Source organism: Patella vulgata, chromosome 8 (genome assembly GCF_932274485.2).
Source record: "Patella vulgata chromosome 8, xgPatVulg1.2, whole genome shotgun sequence".
NCBI lineage: Eukaryota > Metazoa > Mollusca > Gastropoda > Patellidae > Patella > Patella vulgata.
The window spans coordinates 9935082-9951527 of NC_065886.2; the positions used below are offsets into that span (position 1 = coordinate 9935082).

The 16446-nt window shown below is 36.3% G+C and overlaps 1 protein-coding gene across 1 annotated transcript; it reads right to left on the reverse strand.

Moving 5' to 3' along the window:
- Window positions 1–3002: 3002 nt before the first annotated feature.
- Window positions 3003–16446, reverse strand: LOC126830575 (BOS complex subunit NOMO1). Its single transcript, XM_056102814.1, has 14 exons — window positions 16274–16446; window positions 14945–15080; window positions 14002–14102; window positions 13447–13553; window positions 13220–13292; window positions 12835–12912; window positions 12234–12308; window positions 11542–11676; window positions 10923–11012; window positions 9636–9692; window positions 8518–8717; window positions 5922–6099; window positions 4513–4654; window positions 3003–3031 (listed from the first exon to the last, which is right to left on the reverse strand). Exons 1-14 carry the CDS (start codon window positions 16415–16417, stop codon window positions 3003–3005), a joined length of 1545 nt encoding a protein of 514 aa, XP_055958789.1. The 5' UTR covers window positions 16418–16446.

The following is a 16446-nucleotide window of genomic DNA, read 5'->3' on the forward strand; positions in this document are numbered from 1 at the left end:
GCCTGGGTAGCGACACTATGGCCTACTCTTATATCGAATTCCAACTTGCATATCAACGTGTACACGCGACCTCGGTTTTTCGCAACATATGACCGACTAGACAACTGTCCTTAACAGACCATCCATCCCGCACCACTGACAAGAAAATGATGATGCATATTCAGTGTGCTAAGAAGGAAATATTGCTTGAACAGTGACATTTCCGCCTAATCTTCATCATACACCAATCGTCAAGGGTTCTTTTATGTGCACACCAACTTGCATATAGCGTTGCATTCAATATGAACGACTAGATATTTTTCTTTGCCAGGACCTCTATCCTGCACCACTGACAAAGGAAGATATTATTGGATAATCCTGAGGAACTATCTTAACCAACACCAGGTTCGAACCAGGGACCTACTGGTTAGTGAGCCTCTGACTCGCTTCCCCTGATGATTAACCAACCCAGAATGTTGTTATGCATCTTAAGTAAAGCACAACGAGAACTTTTTGCCTGTACTTCTTGAATCTTAACCCTTGAAAACTTTTTGCCTGTATTTCTTGAATCTTAACCCACAAAAATTTTTTGCCTGTATTTCTTGAATACAAGAATATTTTGCCTGTATTTCATGAATACAAGAATTTTTTGCCTGTATTTCTTGAATCCTAACCCATGAGAATTTTTTGCCTGTATTTCTTGAATCCTAACCCATGAGAATTTTTTGCCTGTATTTCTTGAATCCTAACCCATGAGAATTTTTTGCCTGTATTTCTTGAATCCTAACCCTTGAGAACTTTTTGCCTGTATTTCTTGAATCTTATCCCACGAGAACTTTTTGCCTGTATTTCTTGAATCTTAACCCATGAGAAGTTTTTGTCTGTATTACTTTAATCTTAGCCCACAAGAATTTTTTGCCTTTAGTTCTTGAAATCTTAACAGGAATTATTTTGTTTTATAACTTACGTGTCATATGTATAAACATCCTTTTCAAACTTATGACATGAGTCTGGTGTTAGACGATAAACACCTGGTTGAGCCAGACAGAAACGATTGGTTCCCTTATTCAACTGGAATGATCCAACTGATCCTTTCTTCTTTTCATGAGCAAAATTCTAAAAGTGAAATCAAATAAATATAAATAAATTCTAAAATAGAAATCACATAAATATGAATAAATTCTAAAATAGAAATCACATAAATTCTAAAAGTGAAATCAAATAAATATAAATAAATTCTAAAATAGAAATCACATAAATTCTAAAAGAGAAATCATATCAATGAATTCTAAAAGAGAAATCAAACGGGTCCATGATTAAACAGTTTAAAGCTTAGCAGACTATCAATTGGGCAGAAATGAAAAATGAAATGGGATTTAACGTCCATCTATTCTGCTCCGAACTGGACTAATGAAGATGGGCATACGCCATACAGTGTGCTATGAGGAAAATTTGGCAAGCACAGCGGCACTACAGCCTACACTTATATCGAATTCCAACTGTCAAGTGATCTTTTACGTGCACGCAAATGTGTACACAGGACCTCGATTTTCGTCCGATCCAAACGACTCGACAGCTGTTCTTGTCAGGCTCTCCGTCCTGCATCACTGACAAGGGGTAACCATGCCGGAAAATCTGGATGAACTTTCTCGGCCAATGCAGGGATCGAACACTCGGCCTCCAGCCTAGCGAGCTAGCATCGTACCCACTTGGCCATCGTGACCCCCTCAATTGGGTAGAAACTTACTATATCAATGGGATGAGATACGCTACACTTCAATATATAACCAGTTTGAGTGAAAGTTAAACCTGTGACGTCCGAGTCTACTACATCAAACTCTGTAGACTTTTCCTTCCAGCACCAAGTGTCTTGTAAAATCGTTACTAAAAAAGAGAAATGACACTTAAAAAGATACTCATCTCAAAATGAACTATATCAGAAATATAATATACAGTAAATGGGATCATTTTATACTATAAATAAAACCTGTCTAAACTGACCTTTAATTGCGGTCAGATTAGACAGGGTTTACTGTCATTTTCCCCAATTAGAAAATGTTCAAATTAGGCCACAAGAACTTCTGTTAGATCGGAAACACCAGTTAAAATTGTTCTTCATATTAATTTAAAAATGAAATGAAATGAGGTTTAACATCCTACTGGTCTGTTCCGAATTGGCTAATGAAGACAGGTTCATTTGAAAACAAAAAGTACTTTGTTGCATGTTTAAAAACTTTAAGTTTTAAAAATTTTTTAAACGAAACAGCTCTCGCAAGACCGAAGTGGATATTTACTTATCAAGAACCCAAATAACAAAAAATGAAATGGGTTTGGCCTTAATGGAAAATATGTGACCAGACTTATCTAAACTACGTTTATTTATCATAGAGAAAGGACAAACCTTTATATTTTCCTGGCATCACATTATCCAATGAAAATGTATATCCTTTACCACTATCCTTTACCTATAATATAATATATTAAAAATATAATCAGTATATAATTAATACCTTTATCGTATTTAGTTGCGTACATGTAAAGGAAAAGGCCAACTTCCACAGGGTAGAAGAAAGCTCAGGAGATTGATTATGTACTGTTGATGTTTCCGTTTTGATTTCTTAATTATATGTTAAAAAAATAAATCTATCATTTGAAATATTCTCATCAATTAATATTTTATAAGGAGAAGATATTTATAAGTTGTTAGAACTTTTCTTTAATCCTTTTGTATTGTACAAAGGCTTAGGTTCCACCAATTACAATCAACATGAAACTTGGCATGCTTATTCCATGGAGAATCACGATTCGATTGACAGACTCAATTGTATATATCCTCTTACCTGTACAACTTGTTTACTGTCCGTTCTACCAACAACATCTAATGATACATCAATATTACCACATTTCTCTATAATATAATATATAGGTCATAGTATATCAATATTACCACATTTCTCTATAATATAATAATATATAGGTCAAAGTATATCAATATTACATTTCTCTATAATATAATATATAGGTCAAAGTATATCAATATTACCACATTTCTCTATAATATAATAATATAGGTCAAAGTATATCTATATTACCACATTTCTCTATGATATAATATCTATATAAGGTGAGGAAAGTTTAAACCCTATTTCTATGGAAGACCAAATGGGACAATATTCATGATTCTTGTTTCTACATTCCAGTTTGAACATTTTAGACACGAACGCAACATTCTAAACTAATGATTCTTGTTTCTACATTCTTATGTCAACATTTCATGCACAAAATCAACATTTTAAACAAAAAATTGACTTTATGTTTCATTTTCGGCGTTTTATCGGTAACTTTTATATATCATTAAATATTAAAATTAAAAAAATAATTTCTTAATTTTACACGACAAAGAAATCAATTCATTGGTTTCTGTAAGTATCTAAAAAAAATCTGGAATTTGAACTCTTGTGAAAATATTTCAAAAAGTCTTGAAGTTAAAATCTTGAAATGAAAATGTCCAGAAAAATATAATGAATTATCAACATTATTACACCAGAGGGCGTTAGCGTATGTGTACAACCTTGATACAGACTATAGATTAGAAATCAAAAGTAGACTTTTCCACGAGTGGAAGTGGACCCCTGTTGTGTTTACAGTAATTAGTTGCATGAAACAGAAATTAAGCTCGAGATATAATAACAATACAAATAACTTCTATAATTTAAACAGCTAGAAAAATTAGGACAAAGGCCTTTCTTACATATTCGCTGTTCTTTGTTTACTTTTTCATATGTTTACAATTACAAATTAGACCTACACGTGTTTCGAATATGGCAAAAATGGATGATAATGCTGTGTTTTAAATGGAATCTATTCACTGTTATTTGTTTATTTTTTCATATTAACTATAACTATAGGATAGTGTTTGCAAATTAGACCTACGCGTGTTGCGAATGTGGCAAAAATGGATGATAAATCTATAGTTTGTATCAAAGTTGTACACATACGCTAACGCCCTCTGGTGTAATAATGTTGATAATTCATTATATTTTTCTGGACATTTTCATTTCAAGATTTTAACTTCAAGACTTTTTGAAACGTAGAAAATATTTTCATAAGGGTTCAAATTCCATAACTTTTTTTAGATACTTTCAGAAACCAATGAACTGATTTCTTTGTCATGTAAAATTAAGAAATTATTTTTTTAATTTTAATATTTAATGATATATAAAAGTTACTGATAAAACGCCGAAAATGAAACATAAAGTCAATTTTTTTGTTTAAAATGTTGATTTTGTGCATGAAATGTTGACATAAGAATGTAGAAACAAGAATCATTAGTTTAGAATGTTGCGTTCGAGTCTAAAATGTTCAAACTGGAATGTAGAAACAAGAATCATGAATATTGTCCCATTTGGTCTTCCATATATTTCCCTCTATATAATATCTGAATGCCGATATTGACCCCACTAATCTCCCCTCGAGCAGCTCAATGTTCAGAATGTACAGATTGCCAGGGAGTATATAAGAAATCGCTCTTACCCATACATACAACTGTTCCTGAAACCTTGGCACGGAATTGTGAAAATCGGATATCTTTGATTGGTTTATTGGTAACCGTGACAACTTGTTCTGCTGGAGATAGATGCAGTCCTGCTTTAACTTCCTGTTCACTCAGATGAATCTAATAAAAACAAAACAAATACATATCTTTATGATGGAGGCAGTGTTCTGATATTTACAACTCTAAATAAATACAGGCGGCTGTGTTAAAAGAGCACCAACATCTCAAATAGAATGTTCTTATAGAGTCTTTATATGATTGCCCTACACATTTGTTACTGTACTTGCTTGAAAACGTTGAGAGAATACTCTTCGAAACGTCGCCTAAATAAATCAGTAATTGTTCTTCCATAAGTATATTTTACAGTTTATCAACTAGAATATGTCAGGTTTGAACCCTCTGAGGCTGAACATTGGAAACTGTACCTAGTTTTTCTGTTGGGACAGAAAAATGGAGGTCAAGTGTAACATTGATGTGCAAGTAAAAGAAAGACAAGGCACAATTCCCTTGTCTTCCACGAAGTTGCTCACCCTAGTAAGTGTGAACTGTGCTTGAAAAATCCCAATGTTCTACTTGGCCCACGTCATGATGTGAATCCTGTGTCCAGTGCTCTGACCACTCGAATACCACAGCCTATAAGTTATAAGTTTGTGGCTCTAATAGGCCGGAGAGGCAAAGTGTCTAAAAGATATCCTTGTTCCCAATTCTATTCTGGCATTTCCAAATCACAAGATGTTTTTGAAATTTCACCTTCCACACCAATGGCTTTTGAAGGTAATAACAAGAATTTCAAAACTGAACAAAAATGAAATGGGAGTTTAACAGCCTACTTTTGTATTTTGTACATGAGGGAATTTCTGCCTGTCTGGTAGTGCTTGGTATGGTCACTGCAGTCACAATACGATACGTTTTGCGATTCAGGTACTACGATACCATTTCATAACCAGGTCAACATTTACCAAGAAAAACAACAAGATAAATGAATAACTGATATTTTTAATCCTGATCTTTAAGGGGCTTTCATCAGAATGACTAGACGATATTTCTTTCCAGACCCTTTGACTTGCACCATTGACAAGGGAAAGGGAAAGCAGGCTAGAAAATCTTACAGAATTTGTGACTTCGTTTTCTGTAACCCACTTGAACTTGCAGCACTGACTAGGGGAAAGCAGGCTGGAGAATCTCACGGAATTGTCTCAGCCACAATGGGGATCGAAAGCAGGAGCTCATGGTCTGTGAGCCCCACGTCTCCCACTAAAACTCGGGTATTGTGTAGTTAAGTTGTTTCAGTGGGAGTTTCTGTGTTTAATGTTTAGTTTCAAACACTTTTTGGCAAATTGTTCAAATTCGTTGAACGACAGGATACCAAATTTGTAGTGAAACTTACCCCAATAATATATTTTCCTGGTTTAACTTTTGTACAGAATTTACCGTCTGCTTCTGGTGATAGAGAAACAGCTTCTGATTTCTTGCCGTCCGGATGGTAGATGATTCGTCTCTGAGAAGGAACAGACGATAAAGCTTCGGGTAGCCTATCAATAATAACTTGACCGCATAGACTGAAGCTGAAACACAACAAAACAAATTAGGTATTGAAACATTTCATTCATTCTGCATTTACTTACAGAGATGGAGGGAATACTTGATTGTCGGTATCTGAGAAGGAACAGAAGCAAGCCTGGAAATAAGGCACCTGTCACAGACAATGTCAGGCACAAATTAAGATTTTGTCAGACACAAAACCTCTAGCACCCGTCATTTTGTCCGACATTGATTTGTCTTTTTAATTGATATTAATACATGTCAGAAATTATCAGTTGAAAATTTCAGGTACTGTTTCATAAGTGCCTGACATTTTGTCAGGTACATCTAAGACCGTTATTTCCAGGCCTGACGATACATTCACTTACAGTCAGGAAGAAGGGATGATTGATTGTCATCCTACTGCTCCTATACTGGGCTAATTAAGACAGGTATACACCATACAGTGTGCTATGAGGCAAATTTAGGTAATTGTGAAGGGTTTATTATAAGAAATGTCTATATTAGGTAATTGTGGAGGGTTTACTATAAGAACTGTCTATATTAGGTTATTATGGAGGGTTTACTATAAGAGCTGTCTATATTAGGTAATTGTGGAGGATTAACTATAAGAAATGTCTATATTAGGTAATTGTGGAGGATTAACTATAAGAAATGTCTATATTAGGTTATTATGGAGGATTTACTATAAGAAATGTCTATATTAGGTTATTATGGAAGGTTTACTATAAGAAATGTCTATATTAGGTTATTATGGAGGGTTTACTATAAGAGCTGTCTATATTAGGTAATTGTGGAGGATTTACTATACTATTCAAAAAAAGTAGGGGATATTTGATTTTTAAGTGTTATTAAAGTCACCTAATGAAACTGACGAAGAAACAAATGACAAAATGAAATGAAGTTCACATTCATCGATTTATTCCAAATGATCGTTAGACTAAGTAAGGCACAGACTGACCATTATAAGGGTAAAATGATACCCGGGGTCAAACAGCAAAGTTACCACAGCATCACAACCAAGTCAGTAACGGGTAAACCCTCCTCTGTTTGCCAAACAAGCATTGATCCGACGTGGCATACTCCTAATGAGACGTCTAAGGTCATTTTGGTCCAGATTGTCCCATTCCTGTTGCAACGCAGCAGCAAGTTCTTGGACATTGGCAGGACGTTGTTGACGTTGACGTAACCTCTGTCCAAGCATGTCCCAGACATGCTCGATGGGGGAGAGGTCGGGACTCAGTGCTGGCCAAGGTAATGTGGTGATGTTCTGTTGTTGGAGGTAACCTGTAACGATCCTGGCCCTGTGACATCTTGCGTTGTCATCCTGGAAGATGAAACGGCGGCCATGACGTCGTGCGAACGGCACAACATGGACTGCCAAGATGTTGTCCCGGTAGTACTGGCCTGTAACACGCCCTGCAACAACATGTAAAGCCGTTCTTCCAGCAACAGTGATGCCTCCCCACACCATAACAGAACCACCCCCAAATCGATCATGTCTGATGACGTTAACGTCTTGGAAGCGCTCGTTTCGACGACGCCACACCCTCCTACGTCTGTCCAAAAAATCAACAGTGAACCTTGACTCATCTGAAAACATCACATTGCTCCAGCGTCGATTATCCCAGTGTTGACGATCTCTACACCAACGACCTCTTGCCTGAATGTGATGATCTCTCAAACAAGGGATCACGCGAGGACGTCCGGCGCGAAGGTGACCCCTATGCAGTCGATTCCGAATCGTCTGGCCACTCACTCTCACACCAGGGTCTGTTTGAAGACGAGCGCTGATCTGATTTGCTGTGATGACACGATTTCTCAAGGCCAAGGTACGGATAAATCGATCCTGGGCTTGAGTTGTCGCCCTTGGTCGACCTGAGCGTGGTCTGTCCTGTACAGATTGTGTATCACGGTATCTGGACCATAGCCTGCTTATGACAGACTGAGAAACATTCATCGTCCGCGCCACAACCGCCTGTGTTGTGCCGATCTGTAGCATGCCAAGGGCACGTAACCTTTCATTTTGGGGAAGCCGACGCATATCAAAATTTGTTTTCTGGTCACTAAAACAATTAAACTGATGTTTCCACCCTGGAATTCAATGCCACAATGACTGTAACATTCAAAGTCAGAGTCGTGCAAATCTTGGGTTGGACCCCCATGATGATCCCAAGCATCACCTGCATTCCATGCAGTAGCTATTGGTGCGTTTGGGCGTCACATGTAACTGGAAATGTTTCTTCTGTTAGGTTCTATAGTGACTTTTTTCGTAGTCATTTGCATATTTTAGTATTATGCCCCCAAAATCAAATATCCCCTACTTTTTTTGAATAGTATATAAGAACTGTCTATATTAGGTTATTATGGAGGGTTTACTATAAGAAATGTCTATATTAGGTTATTATGGAGGGTTTACTATAAGAAATGTCTGTATTTACCTTGAAGCTACTATATTTGGTAATTGTGGTGTACTAGGGGTTATCTTAAGGGTGATATCATCAAAGTAGATTGATGAGGATTGTACAGATAGTTTATAGGTTCCTGTTTTCATGTTCTCTAGATGATAGGTTCCATCCTGACTCGTCATTGTCTGTTCATTACCATTGAGTAAAATCTTAGCCTTTGCTACTCCTGATCCCTGAAATTAGATTCAATAACTGTGAATAAACATATAAAATAACAACTTACACTCAATCTGATTAAAATACAGATCTATACTTCTGATGGCCAACACTACATGAAGATCTGACCAGGTGTACTGAAACGTCACGTCAGGGGGCGTATGAGCGTTTTTTGACCCTATAGCGTCAGACATTGATTAATCAATCAGCATTGACGTTTCTAGTGGTAAGCGACCGTTTCATTGACTAATCCCTCACTTCAACCAGAACGCCGGTAATATAAACAACGTTTCCAGATCCTAGTGTAGTAAACACAAGTAAAACAAAATTTTGAACTATAAAAAAGTAAACGAAATAGGATCTGTGTTTTAATCAGATTGACTTACACTGTAACCTGGTTATCATTTCAACTTGTGTATTAAGCATTGTTTTCTTTTACATTCATTCAATACCAAAACTAGGGTAAATGGACAATGTTAAATGATATCTGTATTACAGTGTTAACTCTAAGGTTGTGTTTATAAGACCTTAACATAGATACAAATTTAAACTTACATTCATTAATATCAAAACTAGGTTAAATGCACAACGTTAAATGATATCTGTATTACAGTGTTATACCTAAGGTCTTATTTATAAGCCCTCAACATAGATACAAATTTAAACTTACATTCATTAATATCAAAGCTAGGGTAAATACACAAGATTAAATGATATCTGTATTACAGTGTTATACCTAAGGTCGTATTTATAAGACTTTAACACAAGATTCAAATTTAAACTCTAAGAGTCTTATTTACAAAACTTTAAAGTGGAATCAAGTCTATGCAAGCCAGATTACATTGTCCCCATTAATCAGATCTTAATCATACTAATTGTTGTATATGCAATGATTTAAGCTCTAGACAGAAGGTCAATAAACATGAATCTTTTACCTTTTCCGAGTCTAAAACCCGACCACTGACAGAAAATCCAGCAACGTTGAACTGTTTCTGAAAAAGTAATAAAATAAATTTACACACTCTGAAGTATATCGGGGGGTTGGATGGCTGAATGGTTACGGTGCGCGCCGTATCATAAAGTCTGTCATTGATTCGACTGGCGTGGTTTCGAATCCCCGGTTGTATGTGACAAGGAGTAGGGTCCTCCGGTTTCCTTCCACTGCTAAAGACCCCTACGCGCAAGCGAACTATGTAAATAAAAATAAACCATATGTTAGTCCAGAAATGACCTCGTTTGTGTTGAGTGGACATAAAACCCCATTTCTCTCTCTCTCTCTCTTTGAAGTATATCTATTAGTGTATTGTTATCAATATCATAGATAAATTCTGCATCTATCTCAAACGACATAAATGATTTGTGTGTTTTCATGAACAAATAATCAAATAAGACTATTTATGGAGAGAGAAAGAGAAATGGGGTTTAACGTCCACTCGACACACATTAGGTTTGGGTCTAACATATGGTTAAATTTTATCTCAATAATTCGCTTGTGTGTAGAGGTCTTTAGCAGTGGGAGGAAACCGGAGGACATGGAGAAAACTCACGAGGTTGTCATGTAAAACCAGGGAATCAAAACCACACCAGTTGACTCAATGATTTAATCCCCCGCCCCCCACCCCCCACTATTTATGGAAAACAATTACGGTGGACTCTGTCAATTCCGACATTGTACTGGATCGATACAATATGCCAGGTTAGACAGCATGTCGGAATATTCAATTGCCTCAATGATACCGGAAGTATTATTGTACCTTCGAATACCAGAAGTTTTATTATAATGTAACCTCGAATACGCAGAACTTAAAATATGATAACGCTTTCTGTACATTCAAGATTTTATTACATTATATCAAACAATTTACTATGAATATATATAATCATTGACTAAATAGCACTTGTCATCCAAGCCTTACGATTGACCAACCAATTGATTGACAGGTTGTGTTTGTTCACGCCCTTAAACCACTCTGTTGGAATTCATCTTTGCCCTTTAAAACGGCCAATTGAATGTTTATACCAAGAGTTTATAAAATTATCAAGGTAATAAACAAAGACCAACACGTGTTTTATGCTTACAGATAATTGATTGGTCATTGCTTGTCGTTTAACACTAATTGAAGGCCACATTATCCAATGTTTTAGCTCGAATTAATATTGCCGATACAACATTTGCCCTTGTGACTAACATGTTAAGATATCTAAAAGATATCTATACTTACCTGTAATTGAACTGATTGATGTTGAACTTCAAACTCTAATTTCTCAGGTAAAACATCAAATGTAATATGTTCACCTTTATAAAATGGAACCTGAAAACACAAAAATATTCGTCAATGTCACAGGAACTAATGACATAGAGATTGATAGAGCAAGAGGAAAGAGGTTTGATCTCCACTTAATAAAAATAATCCTTTATTTAGCAATGATATAAAAAGAGGGACTTGGCTAATATCAATACTTGTGCATAAAGAAAAATTCAGGGGAAATCACGATATTGGCTAATGGTAAAGATAGAGAGAGAAATGGGGTTTAACTCCATTCGACATAAACTAGGTCACTTCAGAACTAACATATATATGGTTCAATTTTATTTCAATAATTCACTTGCGCGTAGGGGTCTTTAGCAGTGGGAGGAAACTGGAGGACCCAGAGAAAACCAACGAGGTTGGACAGGTGACCCTACTCCTTGTCACTTACAACCGGGGAATCGAAACCATGCCAGTTGACTCAATAACAGACCTTATCATTCAGCAAGCATGCGCTAATTACTCATCCACCACCCCCCACCCCGGCTAATGGTAAAGAAACACATAAAATCAATGAGATGCCTGAACTTACTATATAATATTTGCCAGTTGGTAGTGAAGGGAAGATAAATCTACCATTTTGTTGTGATGTCACGTAACAGATAGGCTTTGATGCCTGGTTTCCGGTAAAACCTTTAAGTGGAGATTTCTCACAACCTGTCACATCCTGTAAAACAATACCAGTCATAAGATGCAGAAATTTTACTTTAAACATACATTATGCAAGAGCTAAATCTGCCTATTGCAGGTCTTTTTTAAGGCCTGAAATGTTATCTAAATTATTAATTAGACATTAATCAACTTATCCAGATCATACTCTCGATGTCACTGCTAGACTGCGATTGGAATATATTTTATGAAGGAGAATTAAACGTAAATATGGATTATCAAGACTGTTTTTTTTATCATACCGACTTTAGTAATGATGATCGAGGCTAGCCTAAAATTCAATAGCTAATATCTTGGTTCAGAGTGGAGCAATTTGACTGCAATTTTCAGTATGTTCTATTTACGTTATCTTTGTTTTAAACTGTCAAGTCTTTTTCTTATCTCCCATAAAAGTGAATGAATGAAATATAGTACAAATTAGACGATTTTTACGAAATTTTAAACAAAGATTTGATATTGTATGACTACAAAAGAAATTAGTGCTAGATACACAAGATTAAATGATACCTTGGTTACAGTGTGTCCTGTATAAGATATCAAAAAATACTAGCTTACCTGTTGTTTCACTGTTGATGAGAAGAGCAAGAAATTAACCCCCTTTATATATTCTCCATCACTCGATACCACTCCCTATAAAAACAATTATACATATATGTATATAAATAAAAGCTCCTCTCAATCATTCCATATAATTAAAACCCCTTTCAATCGACAAGAACCACAATACTTTGAACCAGACTTTTTCGAAATTAGCAGAGTTTGGGAACGAAATGAAATGAAATGGGGTTTAACGTCCTACTGTTCTGCTCCTACACTGGGCTAATGAAGACGGGCATACGCCATACAGTGTGCTATGAGGGAAATTTTGCCCGGGCAGCGGCACTATCGCCTACTCTTATATCGAATTCCAACTGCCAGGGGATCTTTTACATGCATTCCAATATATACATGGGACCTCGGTTTTCGTAAACCGAATGACTAGACAGCTGTCCTTGTCAGGCCGTCCTTCCTGCATCACCGACAAGGGGAAACCGCGTCGGAAAATCTGGATGGATTTTCTCGGCCAATGCAGGGTTTGGGAACGAGCTCTTGGCCCCAAGATAACTTAACTTGAACAATTTAAGACCAACAAAATTAAAATGTTGAATGAACTTACTGAGACATCATATCCTGATATGACCAGATTATTACCAGCATTACCATTATCATTAATAACCTTGACAACGCTCTCAGGCTGAAATATACAAACAATAAATATACATTCTAATTAACATTGCAAAGAAGAAGAGAGCGAGAGAAACGTGGTTTAACGTCCACTCAACACAAACCAGGTAATTTCGGGACTAACACAATTTTATTTCAATAATTTGCTTGCGCGTAGAAGTATTTAGCAGTGGGAGGAAACCCGAGAACCCGGAGAAAACCCACAAGGTTGGACAGACGACCCTACGCCTTGTTAACATTGCAGCAATTCATCCTGTACATAAACATACCACATAACAATAGCAACTTTTAATGACAAATTTTCAAATAGTACAAACCTTTTCAAGCTTCCATGTTTGATGAGAGGCCTTGACCTTGTATTCACCTGGCAACACCTTAGTAAACATATATCTGTAAAATAAAACAAATAAATCAACCAACACAGAATCTGTAAAGCTCAAACAATACTTCAGATAAAACTTCCTTATGCACTACGACCTACTATCTAAATGTCAGTGGATCACGATTATTGCGTTGAGTACAGCAGACGAACATATTTACTTACTCTCCATTATCAGATGTTTTAACTGTCTGAATTATCTCCCCTGAATTAGATTTCGCCAAACTAACAGAAACACCTGATGGTCCAATTGTCTGCCCTTTACTTATTACCTGGAAATAAATAAAATACTTACATTTTGCCTACACTTTGAATGGTTAAAAACGATATATGTCAATACTAATAAGATTATATTTCTTATTGATCAGTAAAAATAAAATGGGGTTTAACGTCCTTCTGTTCTGCTCCGAACTGGGCTAATGAAGACGGGCATACGCCATACCGTGTGCTAGTAGGGAAATTTTGCCTGGACAGCAGCACTATGGCCTACTCTTATATTGAATTCCAACTGTCAAGGAACTTTTACGTACACGCCAATGTGTACACGGGACCTTGGTTTTTCGTCCCATTCAAACCACTAGACAGCTGGCCAGCATCTTACCCACTTTGCCACCGTGATCCCATGATCAGTAAAAACATTACTGGTAACTAGAACAATGTGCATCACTGATTTAAACGTTAATTTTGATAAAAAATGTTATCAATGAAAAGATAACTCACTTTTCCTATAACAGAGAAACCAGTAAATAGAAAGTTTATATCTTCTCCTTTACTACATTTATCATTAGTTCCATCTACTTGTAATTCTATACTCTGTGGTTCTGTAAAAAAAAAATGTATCAACCATTCTTAGTATTATACATGTTAGGCACAATCTTCACCCCTCGCGCAGATTGATCTGCACTTATTGAGTAAAATGTAATCATTAAAATGACCAATACTAACGCACTGATCCATGGTGAATACCGAGTAAGATTAGGTGGATTATCATCGCGGTAATCCATTAAATATTTCGGATAAAGTTCACTTCGCGCGCGCAGATTACTCATCGGAAATTAGACAGAGATTCGTGCATGCGCGGGGCTAATCTGTCCGAGGAGGGTAATCTGCGCTCAACATACACAAGAGAGAGAAAAATGCTGTTTAATGTCCACTTGACACAAACTGGGTCATTTCGGGACTAACATATGGTTCAACTCACACAGTTCTTCTCCTGCTAGGATTCTTAACAGGTATTGTATTGTTCATACAGAAACATATAAAACTAAAACTATTTGAGGACAAAAGGGGGTGGGGTGATTTAATTAGTAAACTTAGGTAACAACAATATGTCATTTGACCTGTTAGATATGGTCTATTGCTGAGATTTATTTTAAGATTAAATGGATAATCGAGACTATGCTGTTTATCGTACTGACTTTAGTAATGATGAACGAGGCTTATGGGAATTTCAGTCGCTTGGTTCTCGGTTCATCGTGGATCAATTTGAATGAAATTTTCAGCAAATTGGCTTTACACTATCTAGTTTTTAACTATTATAGTGAGAACTGCCAACTTGTTACTGAATCTCCCATAATGTATCTTTAAATGATATTATAACTATAATTTGTGATCGTACACTTGTACATGTATATAAATGATTTATTACAAGCCTAAAACCTACCAAAACTCCATCCTTTGGGTGGTTCAACTTTGAGAATAAAATCTCCTTTATCATAGAGGGGTATGAGATAATAACCAGTATTTGGTGCACAATCTGTCTGATATTTTATACTACCATGTGGTGTATACAACTTCACCTGTAAAAATATACACAAAAAAATACTACAGTATAAATAAACAATTTCTTTTAAATGGGGTTTAGCGTCCCACGTCTCTGCACTAATAAAGAGTGCTACGAGGGAAATTTTGCCCCGATAGCAATTGAATACCAACCGTTAATGGTTCTTTTACATGTACGTGGGAGCCAATGTGTACACAGGACCTCAATTTTTCATCCCATCATAGCAACTTGGCACAGTTTCTTGCTAGCCCCTCTGTCCTGCACTACTGACAAGGGGAAACCACGCAGGAAAATCCTCTGGGAACTTTCTCACCCTGGATCGCCCTGTTAGTGAGCCAGTGCTGTATGCATTGAGACACTGTTGTTCCCAAACTAATATTCGTACACAAATTAGCAGAACAATTTCAGAATCTGTCCAACCCTTGTTTACTAAACTTAAAATTCAGATAAGATGCCTGTAGTGGAGTGGGAGGAAAATGAAGTTTGTTTACAAATAATGTCATTTCAGTACTAATTCATGCTAAAAAAATGTTTTCAATAGATCAATTGCATGTTGAGGTCTTTAGCAGTCAGAGAGAGGAAACCTGAGAAAAGCCACAAGGTTGGGCAGATGATCCTACTCTTGGGATCGAAATCACACAAATTAACTGTGTGATCGAAAGCGTATGTGTTACATGTACATGTAGATCACCAAACAGTAAACACCCTCTGTAGTTTAGAAGTGTTAAACCAAATCGGCCTGCATAATGATATTCACAGGTCCATCAGTATTAAATGAGCTTCATCAATGCCTTACTTTTCTACACCAACCGGGGTAATGAAGATGGGAGATATAAGTACATGTACCAACTTGGTTTTTAAATATAAACTAATCCTAGTGATGGAAAGATTCTGATACATTTATCTTATCAAAAATGACGGTTCCAAAGTTGATCATGTCCGACGATGTCTCAAGGTCGGACACAGCTCATCCAAAAACTTTTGAACAACCATCTACGAATCATTCCCTGTATTGAAGTTTTAAAGAAATCAAGCAAAAGATAACATAGTATCAAAGGCAGTTTGAACAGCATATACTTATTCATTATCATATCAAAATAACCGGTCCGTAGCTTAAAAATAACGATTTATTCATCCTTCGTCGTACGTACTGATTCTGATTACTGCAAATTCGGCCGATTGAAATGGGTAAACAAACAAGAAAATTACCTCAACCAAGGAAAAATTGATATCTACGTCAGATTTGACGAAGCCTCCGCATCCCAGCACTCCATCTGCAGCGCCCAATTCGATATTTATTATACACAAAAGAAGGTTAAAAACCCAAAACACACATTCACGGTCATTCAGCATCTTTCACGCCGGGGATACTGCCGTAATTC